At 36.3% G+C, this 21,112-nt stretch overlaps 1 protein-coding gene across 4 annotated transcripts in view; it reads right to left on the bottom strand.

Moving 5' to 3' along the window:
- Window positions 1-486: 486 nt before the first annotated feature.
- Window positions 487-21,112, bottom strand: part of YTHDF3 (YTH N6-methyladenosine RNA binding protein 3) — a 42,704-nt gene continuing 22,078 nt past the window's right edge. For all 4 annotated transcript variants that reach the window (XM_023222338.1, XM_023222340.1, XM_023222341.1 and 1 more), the window contains one exon: window positions 487-3,574. In XM_023222338.1, the coding sequence (XP_023078106.1) occupies window positions 3,551-3,574 (24 nt within the window). In that variant the 3' untranslated portion in view covers window positions 487-3,550. The remainder of the gene's footprint in view (window positions 3,575-21,112) is intronic.

Here is a 21,112-nt window from a genome sequence, read left to right as displayed (position 1 = left end):
TCAAGCTTGTGCCTGGGTCACAGACCAGTAGTATTATATGTAGCCTGCTGGTTTTGACAACACAAAACAATTCTGTAATTTTCCTATCTGAACAAATACCTTAGATAGAGAGCCCAGCAATAATCAGTGCATCATCCGGAGGCACCATGATCTTATCGACATAAACTATCAATCCCAAGAGGTAATGCAGACAATGTCAGAAAAGCATTCCTTGGTACCAAGAGTGGGGCATTAGGATTATTTGCTGCTGCCACTATTTCCTCCTGCTACAAAAAACAAACAGGCCTTCTCTTTCTGTTTTGCTCTAAGCTTAGTATTAATCTGTTTAATTCCTCGACTTCATTCAAATAGTCAACTAGAAGGAGTGATATAATCTACTTGTACGTGAAAAATATGTCAATCAGGAAATCCGTAAGAGCAGGCAAAAATGTTACGTTTTCTGGCAAGCAATACATATTCATGAAGATAAAATGGAAAGAACACAGATATGAGTGAACAATTTTTATTGAAACCCTCAAAGATTAAAGAGGACCAAATGGTGAGTTTGGGTACCATAACAGAAAATCTCACCTAACTGTACCATCATTCACAGGAATGAACAAACCCAAACACGACAAAATTCAAATTCTCATGTAATTGCTACAAGTGAATGTAAATGAACTAATCATTTTATCATAACCTTCCTTTAATCATACGAAAAAGGGAATTTACATGGCATAACAAAAGATATGCAAAACTTAATGAAAACACAATTCTTAAATTTCTTAAACTTATTTTTAAAGGATGCAGAATGCACTTGAAATGATTAAATAACTTAAGCTGATTCTTTTTTTATTGCAAACTGTTTTAACATCAGCTTAACCCCCATGCATGGTATTCAAAAAGAACACAGCTTTCGAATTAGAAAGATCACTTAAATTAAAAAGAGAAATTAAGAACTAAAATTAGGAAAAGGCTGGATTTCTTTTGAAAGGAATCTTCAAGTACCAATATGTATAGAGAAATACTAATTTTGGTTACAGTTTCCTCCTTACTGTTAAATATACAAACTATAATACCTTTCAAAATAAAATACCCACATAAGATAACTTTAATAAGAAATATTCAAGCCAGAACTTGGAAAAACATTAAGCAAGAAATTTACTGGGCTGATAATGTCTTAATTTGTGATCATTCAAACATTTGATGATGTGTCTCCTTTTGTAGACCCCAGGCTCTCTCCCTTTTGGTCCCCACAGTTAAGAGACATTCAGTTGGTTGTACTTGAGACAACCTGTAATTTCATTTAGAGGAAAAATATTTTGCAATATAATGACAGACCAAGAAGGAAGAGAAGGTGGGTGCTCTGGAGAAAACTTATATGAGAAAAACACAAAATTATCACTTGAAAATAAAAAGATTTTTTTTTCCAAAGGAATGCTGCACCCATTTCACTTAAGATTAGAAATCCAGGTTAAAGGCACTGGGATGTACTCCTCACCATGAATAGACTCTCAATTACACTTATTCATATGTCTGAGTCTATTGCAATCAGCCTGCTTGCTGAGTGCTTCCATGACACTCTTACATAAAAACCTAATATAAATTAAACATGTTTGAAACCGTTTATAATGTAACTAGTTTTATAAAAATATCCAGAGTTGCTAATAAAGCACCAAGAAAAAGAGAACCTCAGGGGGAGGACTCAGATCCTTCCTACAAGGTCACCCTTTTATAATATTCTCTAATAGGACCTCCAGAATGACAACAGTCATCCTTGACATGTCCTACCTATGTAATCTTAGGGATGTAGAACATTGCTGTGGTGACTATACCCAAATGCCACTTTTCATTATAAATAGTTAAGAGACATGTTACAAGATTTCATGGCTTACTCTTAAAAAGGTAAAATAGGTGCAATTTTCCTTTAAGAAAGTCTTTATTTTATAACATACCATTAATATTTTGATGTTCCCTTCAGTAAACACTGATATAACTACACTGGGACTACCAAAGAACTGTGTAGTAGCTATGGTTATCTACAAATACTGTTTTCACTTGAATACAGTATTTGCACATTTTAAAAAAACATTGTACGAAACAAAATTATATAAATGAAAGCCTCAAAGAAATATCCATCACTAGGTTTTTGAGCTGAAGTGACCAAAGACCATAGTAAATGAAAACATTTCTAAACATGATGTAAACATAAATGAAGTAATGTAAAAACATCAAGGTATTCAAATCTACTGTATTGCTATTTTCACCCTTAATGTATCTTTCTACATAGCTTTCTCCTTTTGGAACGGTAATACATGGGGCAGTACATTATTTTCATAACCTTATGCCATCAAATCAATTAATACAGATGCTTGACACATTTAATTATACAAAATCAATTTGCTTCAAGATACAAAATTAATGTTGATATGTAATTAATGAAAAAAATAAGATGTTAAAAAGATAACTATAAGAATATCCAGATATATGCTGTATTCCCACTGATATAGATCTGATCAATAAAACATCAACACATTCACTTAGATACTGATTTAATCCATGGATCAAGGCCATATTTTCAAAGTATTTTAAGGATGCCAGGACACTGCAAAAGCTGGAGAAAAGAGCTGAGGAACAATATATGCTTGCTAAACAAGAACTATGTTTATTTAGCTAGTGAATACCTAGAGTAATAAATTTTTACTTCATGATAGCAATCAGGCTCGCAAACACCCAGAAATAGGAATTAAGGGTTTTAAATGTAGTTATAAAGGTCATAAAAAGTCTGATTAGACTGAGGTACATTTACTCAAAATTTTGAGATTCATTAAGTGGTAGCAAACAAAATAATTCCTCAGACAAATGCACATTTTTCAGTATACATATTAATGGGGGGAGGAGGGAAGAAGAATGTGCATTAACTGGTGAAATCCACCAAGCTGCATATCAATATTCTGTTACACCAAACAGTTTGAAGACAAGGGAAATGTTCTAATATAATTTCAGATTATGTTTCATTTGGCTAAAATAGAGCTTAAGGTTGCTTTGCCATATTAAAAGTTTACTACAATAATTTTTCACATAAACATTTAGACTTGAACTCCAGGACTAAATATGGCATGATTACTTTGCTTTTAATCTGTCAAATAGCTAAAAATCGACAATTTAAAAACTACAACAAAGAAAAAGTTGAAGCAGTGTGACTCTTACATCATTGAACCACTTCTAATGGTTAACTGTTAGTATTTAACAAATTCAAAGAGTTAATGAATCCTTGCATTCATTCAGTCTTCTGTGCCTTAGCTAGGATGCATAATTACAAAAGACAGCAGATACTGGTAAAAGCTTCAGGACAGAAAGTGCTTGACGAAGTTACAGTTCTCAAGTGTGTTTGGTGAGAGTATAAGGGCAGATGCGCTGATGAAAACCATTACGAGAAGAGTCAACTTTGTGTTAAAGTGTTCAAAGATGTCACCTTAAGCAGAAAAAAAGCTTTAATAACGTCTTCTTTTAGGCATTTCCAGAGTCTACATCGTTAGTGTTGTAAATTTAACAGGATATCTTCATATGGTTATTGTTTGTTTCTATTTCTCTCCTGAAAAAAAAAAAAAAAAACAAAAAGAATTACAATGAAAAACTCTCATTATTTAAAGATTTAAACTATATGCACATATAATGTAAATCATCTCCACATAAAGTTCAAGTACTAATTCAAGTAATTAAAAACAATTGATAATTACCTCTATATACCATAGTGAGATTATTACCACAAAACATTTTACATAAAGAACTCCCAAACACAAAGACCTATTTCAGGAGAGTATAGATCCTCTCCACATCCCTACTGTTTATGATGAGAATATAATAACATCTTTACAACCTTTCAATGAGTTTTTGATCTTGAGGTGTCAAACAGACTAAAAGCTATTGGCTGAGGCAGGGGTAGGAGAAAAAGGTTAAAAGTTGCATTAAACTGCAGTACAATTGCATTCAATGAAGATTTCAGATTAATAAAAAAACTTTAAATCACAAATTTCCTCCATATCTTACACTCTTTCAGCACACTATAACTTTTCGCATTAAAAAGTAAGACGAGGCCGGGCGCAGTGGCTCACACCTGTAATCCCAGCACTTTGGTAGGCCAAGACAGGTGGATCACCTGAGGTCAGGAGTTCAAGATCAGCCTGACCAACATGATGAAACCCCGTCTCTACTAAAAATATAAAAATTAGCTGGGCGTGGTGGCAGATGCCTGTAATCCCACCTACTGGGGAGGCTGAGGCAGGAAAATCGTTTGAACCCAGGAGGCGGAGGTGGCCATGAGCCGAGATCGCACCATTGCACCCCAGGCTAGGCAACAAGAGCAAAACTCCATCTCAAAAAAAAAAAAAAAAAAAAAAAAAAAGATGAGTGTTAGACAAATTGAATGCTGGCTTATAACATAATTGGGAGAAAAATTATAATTCCTATTTTAAAAAGCAAAAACTACTTGAACAAAAGTTAAACTGAGTCAAATGTTTATTAGTAATCAAATATTTTTAATATTTCTGATGAAAAAATGACTAGCATTGTATGTACATGCCTATCAACTGAACACATCAAGTAGTTTGTACAACCTTGTTTTAATGTGTAACTTAGTGGTTCTAAAACAAGTATCAGAGTCACCTACCTGGATGGCACGTCTGGGCCCCAGAGGTCTGATGTGGAACCTGAGAATCTGAATTTCTAACAAGTTCACAGGTGATTCTGGACTGCTGGTCCAGAAACTGCACTTTGAAAACCACTGGTGTTTAACACATTATGAGACTCTAACTGTGCTTTTGCTACTCTCATTTTATTTTTGCATGAGTAAAACATGTTCTGTAACAAATACAAATCGTATTTTGCAAGTGGTCAATTTAGTTTTCCATCCCCTGAAAACTGTATTGTAAATTTCAAAAAGAACCTCAGCTGTTTGTTACTAAAAGTCCTTTCTTTTTTATTTTAATACATTCCTGGAACTTGCAGAGCATTATTTCATACATAAAGCTAATAAAAAAAATGTCCTACTACATAACTATAAAATGAAACTATTTCATAGACTAATGAGTATCGGTGAGATACACTGAAATGGAAGACTAAAATAACAAAAATAGACACAGCTAGCTAGATGAAGTACATTTCAAAAGAGTAAGCAAAAACAAAAATCCCACAACATCAGCAAAGGAAGAAAAGATAAAACAAGGATTTGGTACCATGAAGCTGTAGTCTAATTTTACAAAGGTCCTACAACTTTTCACAAACCAGTTGAAACATAAAGAAAGTTTAATTCACTGCTAAAGGAAACAAATAGCTTTAGATGAGAAATTTGGAAGCATACTCTAATAAGCTAGATACAAAATACATAGAGAGATTAAGTAAAAAGATGTAACGGCAATCTGCTTATTCTCCCCATAAAATAACTGATCAAAACTTAAGAGAAATTTCTCAACTCCATGAAGAGTCCTAGAAACTACAGGAAAAAAAAACACAACTTTTCTTAAGGATAAGTTAGACAGAGTAGTTTAATGCCAGTGAGATGATCAGTTATAACAATGAGGACCACGTGTTGTGCTGTTTGTTTGAATTATAATCAACTATGTACTTTACATGAATCACTAAAATATACAGATTACATTATGTCTATCTATATATAAAATGCATAACTCCCAACTCAATGGACAAGGGGAGAATAAAGAAAATACCCCAAAAGGACAGAAAAGAAAGAAAGAGTTTGAAAAAAATCTAGATTAGAAAGCACAAGAGGGTGGAAATAAACATTTACATCATTTAAACTAGGAGTCACAATAAATGTAGGCCCATCAATGAAACCACCAGATACCAGCTAAGAAAACTTTAAAATCCCATTATACATAATTTATAAGAAATAAACCTAACACACAAGGAAACAGAAGTTAAGACTAACAGAGACATACAACAACACAAAGCAAATGAAGACTCATACAACTATGCTAATAACAGACAGTGGACTTAAAGTCAAAACCACTGTTGGAGACACAATGGTCACCACATGCTACATAACAGTTTTTGAAAAGCTGTACCAATACTAAACTAAAACTACAATTTTAAATATATTAGTAAGTTGTCAAGTACAAAGAGAAGCTGACAAATTTCTAAGAGAGCAGGAGAACTTAACACATTTACACATTAGTAAAAATACAGATTGAGTACACAGAATACAGAAAATTGAGACAAATAATTACAAGGTACATATTTTACCAAAGTATACAATGAACAACTATCCAGTGAATCTTAATATAATGTCAAAGAATTAGGACCATACAGATCACATTTTCTGACATCAATTTTGGAAACAAAACAGATAACAAGGAAAAAATTCATGTTGGTATTTCTAAAACACAGTTCTAACAGTCTCCAAAACATCATAATGGAAATTAGAAAAGAGAAACAAAATTAAAAGTTGACGTTTTAGAGGGGGAAAAAAAACAATAGAAAAGTCTCTGAAATTACTGATTTTTAAAACATGAAGTCTAGATATGAACACTTAGTATTATTAGTAAATGAAAATGTTTATCATGCTAATATGCCAATAAATCTGAACGTTAAAGACAAAAAAGTAACAACTTTAAAAAGGTGGAGTTACTAAGAAGTGCTTGGATTCAGTATATATTTGAAAGTAACGTCAACAAGACTTACTGATGGATTAGATCGGGGTTAGAAAGAAGTATCAAAGATGAGCCCAGAACTTTTGGCCTAAGCAACTGAAAGGAGAGTGGTATCATCCCATCTCCTCTACTAAGATGAATAAAGTTTGGAGCAGGCAAAAGAACAGGAGTTATGGCCGGCCACGGGGGCTCACACCTGTAATCCCAGCACTTTGGGAGGCTGTGGCAGGTGGATCACCTGAAGTCAGGAGTTCGAGACCAGCCTGACCAATCCCATCTCTACTGAAAACACAAAATTAGCTGGCCATGGTAGCACATGTCTGTAATCCCAGCTACTCAGGAGGCTGAGGCAGGAGAATCACTTGAATCCGGGAGGCGGAGGTTGCGGTGAGTCAAGATCGCGCCACTGCACCCCAGCCTCGCCAAAAAGAGTGCAACTCCATCTCAAAAAAAAAAAAAACAACAACAACAAAACCAGGAGTTACAGTAAATTTAGGCTGCTTATGAGACAACTAAATAAAGATGTCAAATAGGCAACTGGATACATGAGCAGCAGACAGGAGAAAAAGGTCCAGGTGGAATACAAATTTGAAAGTCCACAGTGCATGGTAAAAATCCATCAACTGAACTCAAGTCCTCCAAAAGTTTATGATCCATTTTTTAAGAACCTCTGCTTTAAGACCAAAAAAACCCCACATTTATATTAGCAAGATGGACTGTGTCTGACAGTGTTACTATTAAAATATTTTAAGACAATATCTATGAGCATACTATCAGCTATAGATCACTAGAAGCGTGAGACTAAGAAACGATGAGCGGCCAGGTGCAGTAGCTCACGCCTGTAATACCACACTTTGAGAGGCCGAGGCAGGTGGATCACCTGAGGTCAAGAGTTGAAGACCCGACTGGCCAACATGGGGAAACCCTGTCTTTACTAAAAATACAATAATCAGCCAGGCGTGGTGGCATACACCTGTAATCCCAGGTACTCAGGAGGCTGAAGCAGGAGAACTGCTTGAACCCACAAGGTGAAGGTTGCAGTGAGCCAAGATTGCACTACTGCACTCCAGTCTGGGAAACAGAGCCAGACTCCGTCTCAAAAAAAAAAAAAAAAAAAAAAAGGAAACAAAGAAAAAGAAAGAAAGAAATTATGAGCTATCAGTGATACCATTAACTTGTGATGTTATTATAAAATGAGGTATTACATAGTTAACATCATAATTACATGTACTGGTATGTTGTTGGAAAGTAACTTGGGGATAAAGGAAACCTGAATTACACAAAAATAGCCATGATCCCATATACCCGGAGAAGGACTAAGCCCCTAGTTATAGTTTAGAATAAGACACTTTGGACAGATTCTGAAATTTAAGGGCTGAATCTCTTGAGGAAAAACTAAGTGGTACAGGGATTCTTCCCCACTGTGAACTAAGCAAATACACTGGAGACCAGCATAGGATCCTAGAGCAAAAGACTGGAATTTGTCATATGGAAATGAGCCCGGAAGGAAGTTTACTGCAAACTCCTGTCTTTTTCAGAGAGGTTAACGAAGGAGCTAAGACTTTTCCCTAGACTTCAAACCAGGAAACAGCCTGAAAACCAAGACTTTCTTCAATGTCCTAAGAGGAGCCTAGCGCATGCCCTTAACAAGACAAGACAGATAAATGACTTATTCTCCTTGTAATCTTCTGTAGGTTTATCACCATTAGCAATATTTCAGTAACCAGAACTGAGTCTAAATGAGCCACAAGGGAAAAAGTAACTGTGTATCTAAAAGGCCATAGCATTCAAAAGGAAAAGAAGAATAAACACTGAGAACATAAATAACAATAAAATAGAACTGCTGAAGAAGGGCAGTGAATATCTGAAAAAGAGAAAAAGCAACCATATTACTTGATATGAAATGCAACGAACAAGCCAGGAGCAGTGGTTCACGCCTGTAATCCCAACACTTTGGGAGGCCGAGGTGGGCAGATTGCCTGAGGTCAGGAGTTCGAGACCATCCTGACCAACATGGAGAAACTCCATCTCTACTAAATAATACAAAATTAGCTGGGCGTGGTGGCACATGCCTGTAATCCCAGTTACTGGGGAGGCTGAGGCAGGAGAATTGCTTGAACCCAGGAGGTGGAGGTTGCGGTGAGCCAAGATCACGCCATTGCACTCCAGCCTGGGTAATAAGAGCAAAACTCCATCTCAAAAAAAAAGCAACAAACATAAAAACAATTTTGTAGCTTAGAATCTTGATTTTCAAATTGAAAAATTCAGTAGATTAATTAAGGGAGAAATGGTCACTGCTTCATTTGTGGAGTAGAATATTAAATCCAAGAAATATCTCACATCACAGAGCAAGAATAAAGAAATGGAAAGCACACACACACACACACAAAAAGATAGATCCAAGACAAAAATGAATATTCCAGAAGTAGAAAAAAGAACAAACAGAAGGGTGATAAACAACAAAAAATGTCACAAAGTCTTTGATATTCCTCTTTGCGGCGGGTGGGGTTTGATTTCCTGAAGTGTGGGCTGCACAGTGCATGACTTGCCTCTAGGAACAGAGTACACAAAGGGGAAAACAGAACATTTTATGGTGGAGAAACCTAGCAGACATCACTTTAAGCAGTCGAAGTTAAGATCGCTAGTAATAAGATACATGATGAGATGAAGAGGATACATCACTTCTGTGGTATCCTTCTCAAAAATCCATAAGCCCCAGTCTAATCATGAGAAAATATCAGCCAAACAGAAATTGAGGGATATCTTAACAAAATACCTGACAAGTACTCCTTAAAAATGTAATGGTAAACAAAGCAAGACGGAGAAACTACAACAGCTTAGAGGAGAGTAAGGAGACATGATAACTAAATGCAATCAATGTTAGTATCCAGACTAGATCTTGAAAAAGAAAACGACATTAGTGAGAAAACCGGGAAAATGTGGAAAATCTCTGTAATTTAGTTAATATTGTACCATTGTTCATTTCTTAGTTTAAATAAATGTACTATGATTGTGTGTTAATATTAGGGAAAATGAATAAAGAATATACAGAAATTCCCTGTAATATTTGAAACATTTCTGTAAATCTAAAATTATTTTGAAATAAAGTTTTAAAAAATCACTAAATTTAGCAAACTACAACTTGCATACAACTACCAAATAACAAATACCCTATTGCAGAAAGATGTATGTGTGTGTATATATATTCTATAAGGTATTACTATTTTAATGGTTGTCCTGCTTATCCTTATTGTTTATGAGGATAAAAGTGTTACTGAAATTTCACCCAAAAGTTAAAGCCAGGGAATATATCAGACTGCATTTTTTTTTTTTTTTTTTTTTGAGACAGAGTTTCACTCGTCACCCAGGCTGGAGTGCAGTGGCACAATCTGGGCTCACTACAACTTCCGCCTCCCAGGTTCAAGCAATTCTCGTGTCTCAAGCCTCTTGAGTAGCTGGGATCACAGGCTTCTGCCACCACGCCCAGCTAATTTTTGTATTTTTAGTAGAGACAGGTTTTCACCATGTTGGCCAGGCTGGTCTAGAACTCCTGACCTCAGGTGATCCACGTGCCTTGGCCTTCCAAAGTGATAGGATTACAGGCGTGAGCCACTGTGCCCAGCAGACAGCATTTTAAAATTAAGAATAAAAATCACAGTGTGCATGTTTCAAGAAAAGAAGACATTCATAAACGAACAATGAAATTAAAACATCTAATAGATTCAATTATTTAGGAAAATTAATGACTTACCAGGAATGAAATCTGCATAGGTGGCTGATAGGTCTAAAAAAATTCATGCTAAAGAGTAGAACAAGGGCCAGGTGCGGTGGCTCATGCCTGTTATCTCAGCACTTTGGGAACCTGAGGCAGGTGGATCACCTGAGGTCAGGGGTTTGAGACCAGCCTGACAAACATGTCAAAACCCTGTCCCTATAAAAATACAAAATATCAGCTGGGTGTGGTGGCGGGCACCCGTAAACCCAGCTACTCGGGAGGCTGGGGCAGGAGAATCACTTGAACCCAGGAGGTGGAGGTTGCAGTGAGCCAAGATTATGCTATTGCACTCCAGCCTGGGAAACAAGAGTGAGATTCCCTCTCAAAAAAAAAAAAAAAGAGTAGAACAAGGGCAGTAGCAGATGGATAAAACCCCAGCTGCTCAAAGCCTGCACATATGTCCACCTTTAAAGTGCTGTAATACTTAGATAAGCTTCTAGCATGCACTGTCCCAACAACAGGATGGATCCTCTGGCATTAAAAAAGCAAAAGACAAAATTGTAAAGGAAACAAACCAATTCTGCACTGTAAAACTAATTTCAAAACTATACAATTATCGGGGAAAGGACAATGATTATGTTTTGGGGATGGAGACGTTCTGCTTTGGAAATCAACTCTTCAGATTTCCTCAACTTACATTTACATTTTAATGAGGCTCTAGCATTGCAAAATTCTCCAGAGAGGAAATAAACATTTGGCTTCCTAAGTAGACTGAGTTCAACAAAGGGTTATTTATTTTTGGTGGTTTACAGTACCCTTTATTATTTATCTGTTGAATGAGGGAACACAGTTAAGAAAAGAACTTGCAGTATCTAAATATATGATGACACAGGTTGATTAGAATACAAGATGTGTGCTGCAAGAAATCTCAGGAAAAAAGATCTGGTAACAGAGGCTCTTAAAGCCAAGCAAAGGAATGCATATGCAATTCTATTTGGGATGCCAAACTTTGGGCTCTTTTTGATAAAATAAAAATAATTATTATATTCTAGACCGTCTTTCACATGCAGAATTGTTCACTAATAGTTTTTATAGCCTAGTTCTCTAATTGTAGATTTTCACTGTTTTTTAAATTCCCTCACGTTATTTCTAATTCAGCAGAAAGTATATCAAGCGTGTCAAATGCAGACAATACCAGAGTTGAATCATCTTTCAATAAATTCAGAATTTTCAGCCAAAAACAGTGAAGTCACTTTCACTCAGAAATTAGAGTGCAATGTAAAGTTTGGTGACGATTCGCTATAATGAAAATGATTAACTCAACATCTGGTAAATTATATTTATTAACTAGAGACCAACTATAGGTACAATTTTATGCATATAATGTTACTTATGCTAACTGTTAACAAAACAAAGAAATAGTAGTAAAATAAAGGTTTTACTAGCATTCACATAATTTCCTATGTAATTAAAAACATAATGTAAATCTTTATTTATTTTTTATTCTAAATATAGAGACAGGGTCTGTGATGGCCAGTGTGGTCTCGAACTCCTGGTCTCAAGCAAACCTCCTGCCTCACTTTCCCAATATCCTGGGATCACAGGCATGAGTCCCCAGACCTGGCTGTAAATCTCTACATAAATACATGCAATGGCTTAGATATTTCTCTCATTTTTTGCAATCCTTGTTTGATTGAAGGCTTAGATATTTCTACAGTGACACTTCAACATACCTAATTTGCATGTAACTTCCTTGCTTAAAAATTTTAAAAATGATTCCTCAATACTATCAGACTTCAGCTCCTTGAAGACAGAAATTTTCTTAATGAGCTCTATCCCTTAAGTGTCTAGCATGTTCAAAAATGCCTGCTGAATAAAATGTCTTCAACTTGTGATTTATCTTTTATCCCTTTTTCTGTACTGCCTCCCTTCCCTAAGTTTTAGCTATTTTAGATTACTTCAACATATCACAATACCCTAGGCTCTGAATGCCTGTCTTGACTTTATTATGAAATCCTACATATTATCATTCAAGGCCCATACTAAAAATTCACCTTGACACCCTGAAACTCCCAATCAAAATTGTATTTGCTAGGAATAAAGATAACATGTTTTAAATTGAATAAGGCTTTAATCTAATTTTTTGGTTTACAAATAAAAATTTGAAGACTTGATAATCATAACAAATACTGCCAGACCACCACAAATTCAAATCAGGTAGCACGATTTGATATAACCATACGGTCCACCCATTAAAAGATTCAAAAGAGTTGTGGCAGGCAGTACCACAATGGTTTCTGCATTCAGGTATTTGCACCCTTATAAATCCCCTCCCCCAAGTGTGGCCTGGACCCAATGAGTGAATTGCTTCTAATCAACAGATGTCAGCAGGGGTTCAATCCCCAGTATCTCAAATTAAAGAATAAGGGGAAAAAAAAAGAAAAGAAAAATGAAAGAAATGTAACAATTAAGTTTTAAAAGAAATTTAAAAATTTGAAAAATTTGAAAAAAATTCAGCAGAGGCGACAGGATGTCACTTCTGTAATTAAGTTACAAAAGACTGTGACTTCTGTCCTGGTAGCTACTGCCTCCTCAGCTTACTCTATTGCCCTCTCAGCTTGCTCGCTTTGATGAAGCAAGCCTCCTATGGGAAAGTCCCATGTGGCAAGGAACAGTATAGGCAGGCTCTGGCATACAGCCAACAGGAACTGAGGATCTTAGTCCAACAACCCTTGAGAAACCGAATTCTGCCAACAACCACAGGAGTTTGGATGCATATCTTTCATCAGCAGAGTATTCACAATGAGACCTCAAGCCCAGCCTTGACTGCAGCCTTGTGAGAGGCCCTAAGGCTGAGGACCCAGACAAGCTGTGCCCAGATTTCTGACATACAAAAACTGTAAATTGTATGTTTTAAGCCAATGAGTTTTGAAGAAATTTATTAGGCAGTCACAAGTAACTGAGACAGCAATTCACAACAGACCAAACACTATCCCTACTCATTTAATGCAACAAAGGCCAAAGTACAGAGAATGGAGCTTTGATATCTTTCCCTAACTTCAACAGTATTCATGTACGAGTAGGGTAAAATACCCAACAGATTTTTATAAATTAAAAAAAAATGTTTAAGCCATTCCAAGAAACAGGTAAAGTCAGTTAAGCACCTCAAACGACCCTTATGGAAGAACAACTCTTATCTTCAGTAAATACAGCTTTCTATTCATGAAAAAATATTTTCTTTTCTTGGACACACATACTTTAAGAAACTGCAGGTCACATTTAAAAAAAACTATTAAACTGGAATAATTTAATAATTTATTTGTGGAAACATAAGATATTTCATATCCACCTAAGGTTAAATATATGTGCTACTCAGCTTATGTATTTGCTGAAGAAAAAGATAAATGAAACACAGCTGACCGTTTAACAAACACTGGTTTGAACTGCAGGAGTCCACTTATAATGATTTCAACCAAACAGATAAAAAATGCAGTATTCAAGGATGTAAAACATGCCTTGCAGAGCTTGAGTATGTGCAGATTTTGGTATTCACGGGGGTCCTGGAGTAATCCCCTGTATATACCAAGAAATGACTATAAATGAAATTCTGTCCAATTTAATGACCTCACAATTATAGTATGGAAGAAGTATCTCCCAAAGATCTACGATTAACTTGATACAGTTATCAGCATTGGAACATAACCACTATTAATAATCTGAGAAAAAAATAAAAACAAATCAATCTAATGTTAATTGAAGCACCCCCTTTCCAATTCTAACTCATAAAAAATATTTACCAAGTTCAGAATAGAGTAACACTGAAGTAAAAACTCAATCATCTTGACTATTCAAAATACCACTCAATGTTTTTACCAAGGAATTATTTAATTAAATATGTAGTATTATTTAATTAAATATGTTACATAAAAGTTTATTGTATCAAAAGTGTTACATCCTGGGCCCAACTTCACTTTCTAGGAAAACATTCTTCAAATTTTACAATGAGCAAAGGAAAAGTAGCTTTTACATATTAATTTTGTTTCTGTTAATTATAATCAACTTTTTCAGCAACAGAGAACTATAACCATAGAAAAATGTACCAAAGGGTAATAGGATAGATTTCAACCCACATCATTAAAAACTGCCAGGGAAATGTTTGCTGTTGTCACAGGTATAACTATTTTTGAAGTAATTTCTTCTATGTTAACACAAAGTTGAGTACTCTGAGATAGACCTAACATCATTTCAAAGTTATTCCAAATATGAAAAAAATTGCATCAGGCACTAAAACTTAAATCTTCAGAAATGCCCAACTTCGCCAGGCATGGTGGCTCAAGTCTGTAATCCCAGCACCTTGGAAGGCCGAGGTGGGTGGATGACCTGAGGGTCAGGAGTTCGAGACCAGCCTGGCCAACATGGTGAAACCCCATCTCTACTAAAAATACAAAAATTAGCCAGGCATGGTGGCGCACACCTGTAGTCCTGGCTACTCAGGAGGCCGAGGCATGAGAATCACTTGAATCCCAAAGGTGGAGGCTGCAGTGAGCCCAGACTGTGCCACTGTACTCCAGCCTGGGTGACAGAGCAAGACTCTGTATCCAAAAAAAAAGAAAAAGAAAAAGAAACGCCCAACTATGTAACAGCACAAAAAACTAAAATACACAGAAAATTCTAGAGATTTTACTATAATTATGCCTTGCTTATTTCTGCATAAACTGCAGGGCTCCATCTCTTTCTGGGGGAATAAATAATGCCATGATTTGAAAGTTTATCTCAATGTTACAGGCAATTGAAAACTCTAATTATTCCTATGTGGAATTAAAAGAGCAACTGAACCAAAAATAGTCTCAGATTATGTTTCCTGACTAATGAAGATTTACAAGAACGAAGGAATATAGGGGGATTTAAATGACTCACATTCACTACAATGGAAAAATATCAAAACAAAGAATCACCTCAATAGTCAAAAGTAGATTCTACTGCTATGCAGATTATTTGAATTTATACTGGACAAATATATTCAGGATTTTTATTAGTTATTTTTCTTCTCCCTTCTATTATCCAATTCCTCTGAGGGGTTGCCATTATAAATTTAAATAGCATACTAATACAAAAATTGCTTATCAATTCAGACACTATCGATTCCCATTGCACATGAGTAATTTACCGTATCACAGTGAATATGGTATATCCCACTTCTCTCCTGTACTACAAGCCACACTATTTTTAATTATTCCAGTGGCTATGCTTATGATTTGAAACAATTTGCTTAAGGTACTGTTCCTTGATGTAGCTTTAAAGAATTATGCTACTGTCAGAAAGATTAGAAAATAAGTGATTTACTCTTCCTTAAACTATCCCATTCCATCTCACAACATTCTGTTCTAAATATAATTAAATCTTTCATATTCTACTATTTCTACAAATGAAAAACACCGACAGCATTTTATATAACTTCATTGATCAAATAACACAGCGATTACACCTATAAAAAAGAAAAAATCCTACAGACATTCATACTTTGCAAATGGGAAGAGATTCTTCAAAGCATTTACACATTTAACAAATGTCTACTTCAAACCTACTGTGTGCTAAGCATTTTGCTAGGTGCTAGGGATTCAGCAGAGAGCAAAGTCAACCCTGCTCTTTCAGAGGTTAGCTTCCAATATGACAAAGAAATATAAATTTTATTTCTTTTTAGCTTCCTTCAATTCTCCAAGGTCAGTGGTTCCCAACCAAGGGCCCACATTGTCAGGCGTGAAGGACCATAATGCCAATTAAGCAGGCAGGATGAGATGGCCAAAAGTTCTGATCCTCTATAAACAATGTCAACCTGTGTAACATAAAACACACATAGGGTCCCTGCTAAGAGATATTTGTTCTAGTATAACCAGGTGCTACGGGCTGTAGTTCTTTCTTGAATTCTTTTTCATTCTGCTGAAACACTTTAAGTATAGTTTTCATGAACAGCATGTGGCTAAGCTCTTTTAAGTCTACATTTCTTTTTTTAAGTCTATATTTCTTTTACTCCCCCAACCCTCTCCAACCCATCTCACTGATATAATTAAACACTCATCGTTACAGGTAAAATTCCACAAACCACTCCTCTCCACCCATCTCAACCCAAAAATAAAGATTTTAAATTTGAGTATCCAGGGCTATAGAATTCTGATGACAGTCTGATTCTCCTTTCTTTGTAGGTAATTTGTCTTTTACTCAGGAAGCTTTTAAAATTTTGTCTTTGTCTTTTTTAATTCTTTTCTTTTTGTTTTGTTTTGTTTTGTTTTGTTTTGTTTTGTTTTTTAGATGGAGTCTTGCTCTGTAGCCCAGGATGGAGTGCAGTGGCGCAATCTCGACTCACTGCAACTTCCGCCTCCTGGGTTCCTTCTCCTGCCTCAGCCTCCCAAGGAGCTGGGATTACAGGTGCCTGCCAGCACACCTCACTAATTTTTATAATTTTAGTAGAGACAGGGTTTCACCATGTTGGCCAGGCTGGTCTCAAACTCCTGACCTCAAGTGATCCTCCCGCCTTGGCCTCCCAAAGTGCTGTGATTACAGACATTGAGCCACCATGCCCAGCCTTTAATTTTTTTTTTCTTTTTAAGAGACAGACTTCCGTCGCCCAAGCTGGAGTTCAGTGGTGCAATCATGGCTAACTGCAGCTTCAACTTCCCAGGCTCAAGCAATACTCCAAACTCAGCCTCCCAAGTAGCTGGGAATACTGGCACTTAACACCACACTTGGCTAATTTTTAAATTTTTTGTAAAAGCCAGGTGTGGTGATTCATGCCTGTAATCCCAGAACTCTGAGAGGCCAAGGCGCGCAGAGCACTTGAGTCTGTTAGTTCTAAACCAACCTGGGCAACATGGCAAAACCCTGTCTCTACTAAACAAAGGAAAAATTAGATGGGCGTGGTGGTGCATGCCTGTAGTCACAGGTACTTGGGAGACTGAGGTAAAAGAATCACCTGAGCCTGGGAAGTCAAGGCTGTAGTGAACTTATGATCACACCACTGCACTCCAGCCTGGGCGATGGGAGTGAGACCCTGACAGACACACACCCACCCTTGTAAACAGAGAGTCTCACTATGTTGCCCAGGGTAGTCTTGAACTCGTGGGCTCATGTGTTCCTCCTGCTTTGGCCTCCCCAAAGTGCTGGGATTACAGCCCATTCCATTTGAAAACATGTTTTCTTTAATCATTCCTCCTTTCGATTACTGTTTCTTGTATTCTTTTAACACTCTTTTAGAGAAATACAAGAGCACCTCTCTTTCCACCACATCTTTCCCATTCTGTATTTTCATCTGTATTGCTGCGCATTTGAAATTTTTCTCTATTCTGAAGTTTCAGATCATCAACTGGATCTAAAACATGACATTTTATTAATGTGGTTACTCAGATTTTTTTAATTCTGATAATTATGTTTCTGATTTCCAATAACACTTTCTGGTTTTCTGCTCTTTTTACACAGGAATCCTTCCTAACAATACAAATTACAATTTTGCTTTGTATTTTTAATAATCTTCCACTGCCGGAATTACTACTACTTTTAATGGGGTACTGGTAACTCATTCATCAAGCTTGATTTTACTCAAATATATTAAAATTATGTTTTCAAATATAATACAAATATTAACTAGCATGGATTTCTCCTGTAATTTGATGCTTCACCAATACCCTTCACTCTGAAATAGTGGACCTGACATTCCAAGTTTTATATAAGCAGACAGGATATGACAGGTTGGCTCCTCCACAGGAAGAGCCTTGTTGGCTGCCAAGGCAAGCCAAGGAACTCCTGCTGCCAAAATAATCAGTCAATAAAAAATATCTAGCAATGACAAGAGATGAAATTAGATTTTTAAAGTCCTTATTTGTTGTCATCATCAGGCTCAAGAATTTAAAGAAAAACATGAACACAGGTAGGAAATGATAGAAAGATACAGTAACTATAGACCTCAATGTAAATTTTAGTTAAAATCTCCCTAAACTTGGGGAAGGCAGGTTAGTATAACCCTTCTAAACTTATTATTCAAAATTGTTGTAACCAAGTTAGATCCTTTACCTGATCCTAGACTGGATTCTCTACTAGAAGAAAGCAATAAGCAATTTCATGGATCATCTGACAGAATATTACGGTTATGCAAGATAATATCCTTATTCTTTCCTATAGAAAAAAACACTATAGTTTTTGGGGGAAAGTTATCTCAAGTGGTTCAAAAAGAACCATAAAGCAGATGGGGAAGCATGTTAATAATAAGTGAATCTGGATAAAAGGTATGAATGTTTCACATATTCTTATTCCCCCCAAAATTTATTTTTTTTATTTTTATTGTTTTTTGAGATGGAGTTTTGCTCTTGTTGACCAAGCTGTAGTGCAACGGCACGAACTCGCCTCACTGCAACCTCCGCCTACTGGATTCAAGCGATTCTCCTGCCTCAGCCTCCCGAGCAGATGGGCTTACAGGCATGCGCCACCATGTCCGGCTAACTTTTTGTATTTTTAGTAGAAAAGGGGTTTCACCATGTTAGCCAGGCTGCTATCGAACATCTGACCTCAGGTGATCCACCCACATCGGCCTCCCAAAATGCTGGGATTACAGGTATGAGCCACCATGCCCAGCCTCCCCCAAAAAAGTTTATTTACAACCAAAAAGATGAAGCAAAAGTATAATTACCAATACTTTTGCATGTTAACTACAGTTTAACTATTCTATTATCTTGGCACCAATATATTTGGCCATTTTTCTAATGATGGACATTTGAACTGCTGCCTTAAAAAAAAAAAAAAAAACTATTGATTGCTCCTAACATTCTTATACATGAAAGTTTCTATTAGGTATGCAACCCAGAAAATAACTGCTGAATTATAAGGTAGATGTATGTTCAACTTTACAGGAAAATACAAAACTACTTCTTGAAGTGACTTTATCAATTTAGATTCCCGTTTGCAACTGTGTAAGAGGTCTTGTTATCTACAGTCTTTCCAATACTTGATATTGTCAAACTTAATTTTTCCAAATGAATGGATATAAAATATTCTCACTGTAGTCCTGACTCATATTCCCTCATTTTTAGTAAGCCTTTATATTCTTATTAGCTACATGTTTTTTCTCTCATTAAATGCCTATTCACATCTTTGACTTTTTCTATTGGGTTATCTTTTCTTAAATTAATACATAGAATTTCTATATAAATTCTTTAAAATATATATTCATTTATTCTAGAGATGGGTTCTCATTGCGCTACTTAGGCTGGTCTCAAACTCCTGGGCCGAAGCAATCCTCCTGCCTCGGCCTCCTGAGTAGCTGTGAATATAGGCATGTACCACCACACTAGCTTATATACTCTTGACACAAATCTTTAGTCAGTTATGTTCAAATTTCTTTTAGTCTTTTAAAAAACATGGCTTCTTCTTCTTTTTCTTTTTTTTGGACGGAGTCTAGTTTATCACCCAGGCTGGAGTGTACTGGTACAATCTTGGCTCACTGCAATCTCTGCCTCCACGGTTCAACCAATTCTCCTGCCTCAACCTCCCAAGTAGCTGGGACTACAGGCACGCACCACCATGCCTGTGCCTGGCTAATTTTTGTATTTTTAGTAGAGACAGAGTTTCACCATGTTGGCCAGGCTGGTATCAAACTCCTGACCTCAAGCAATCTGCACGCCTGGGCCTCCCAAAGTGTTGGGATTACAGACATGAGCCACAATGAGCAGCTAGGCCTCTTAAACTTTCTTTAAAGCATCTTTTGATGGACAGATTTTAATCTAATCAAATTTAGCAGTCTTTTGCAATTAGTGCTGTCTGTGTCTTGTTTATGAAACCCAACCTTTACCCAAGGCTTCCAAGATACCTACTTGGGGATACAGTACATCTACATGCCAGAAGCTTTGAGAAACTCCAGCTAAATACATGAGAGATAAGACCATATTAAAACTAGACACTAATAATGACTTACAACTACTTTTATTAAGAAAAAAAAAAAAAGGCATACGTAGTAAAGAAAATCCTAGCAAAGTACCACTGATTTGTTCTTTTCAATGAAGTGAAGAAGGACCTAGAATAGACAGCAGTGCATCCTTCCTTCAGCACTAAAATGATAAAAGTATTTGAAAGCAGTTATGCTGAAGCACAAGCATTATCAAAGAGAAAAATCTACAAATGAAAATACAAATTCTGCCTACACAAGGCTAAAAGTACCAGGAAGAAAACTGGACAAAAACACATGGTACCCTATATGCTAACCAGCTAACAAGCAAGGAAAACTGGTTCCTAACACAGTGATTTCAAACTTAACGGACAGTCAAATACCTAGCACAACCCATTATACTGGCTTTCCCTTTTAAATCTCCACAGACTGGTGAATCACTTAACTGGTAAAATCAATTTACAGCATGATTCTCCCATCTCCACATGTGCAAAGGGAAAGGTATATGCAACTAGCACCCAGCAATGAAAGAAATGGGGTGGGGAAGGTAAAAGTACCCATTTTGAGGCAAGTAACTGAATTCAATGATCCTCTTACTGGTTCAATGACTAAACACAAAAAGCCCAAAGGATAGTCCTGAAGTCTCCCCCCAACCACAAAGGAGATAACAAAATTATGAGTCCAGATGAGTGGCTGCCAGGGCTTAGGCCTTGGGAAAGGATGGAAAAACAAAAGGCTAGTATATAAGGGAGGATTTGGGGGATGACGAAACTGTTCTGTATCCTAACTGATAATGTGGTTACACAAATCTACATATGTTACAATTCA

The sequence above is a fragment of the Piliocolobus tephrosceles genome, chromosome 7, assembly GCF_002776525.5.
Source record: "Piliocolobus tephrosceles isolate RC106 chromosome 7, ASM277652v3, whole genome shotgun sequence".
NCBI lineage: Eukaryota > Metazoa > Chordata > Mammalia > Primates > Cercopithecidae > Piliocolobus > Piliocolobus tephrosceles.
This window is presented reverse-complemented; position numbering and strand designations above follow the sequence as displayed.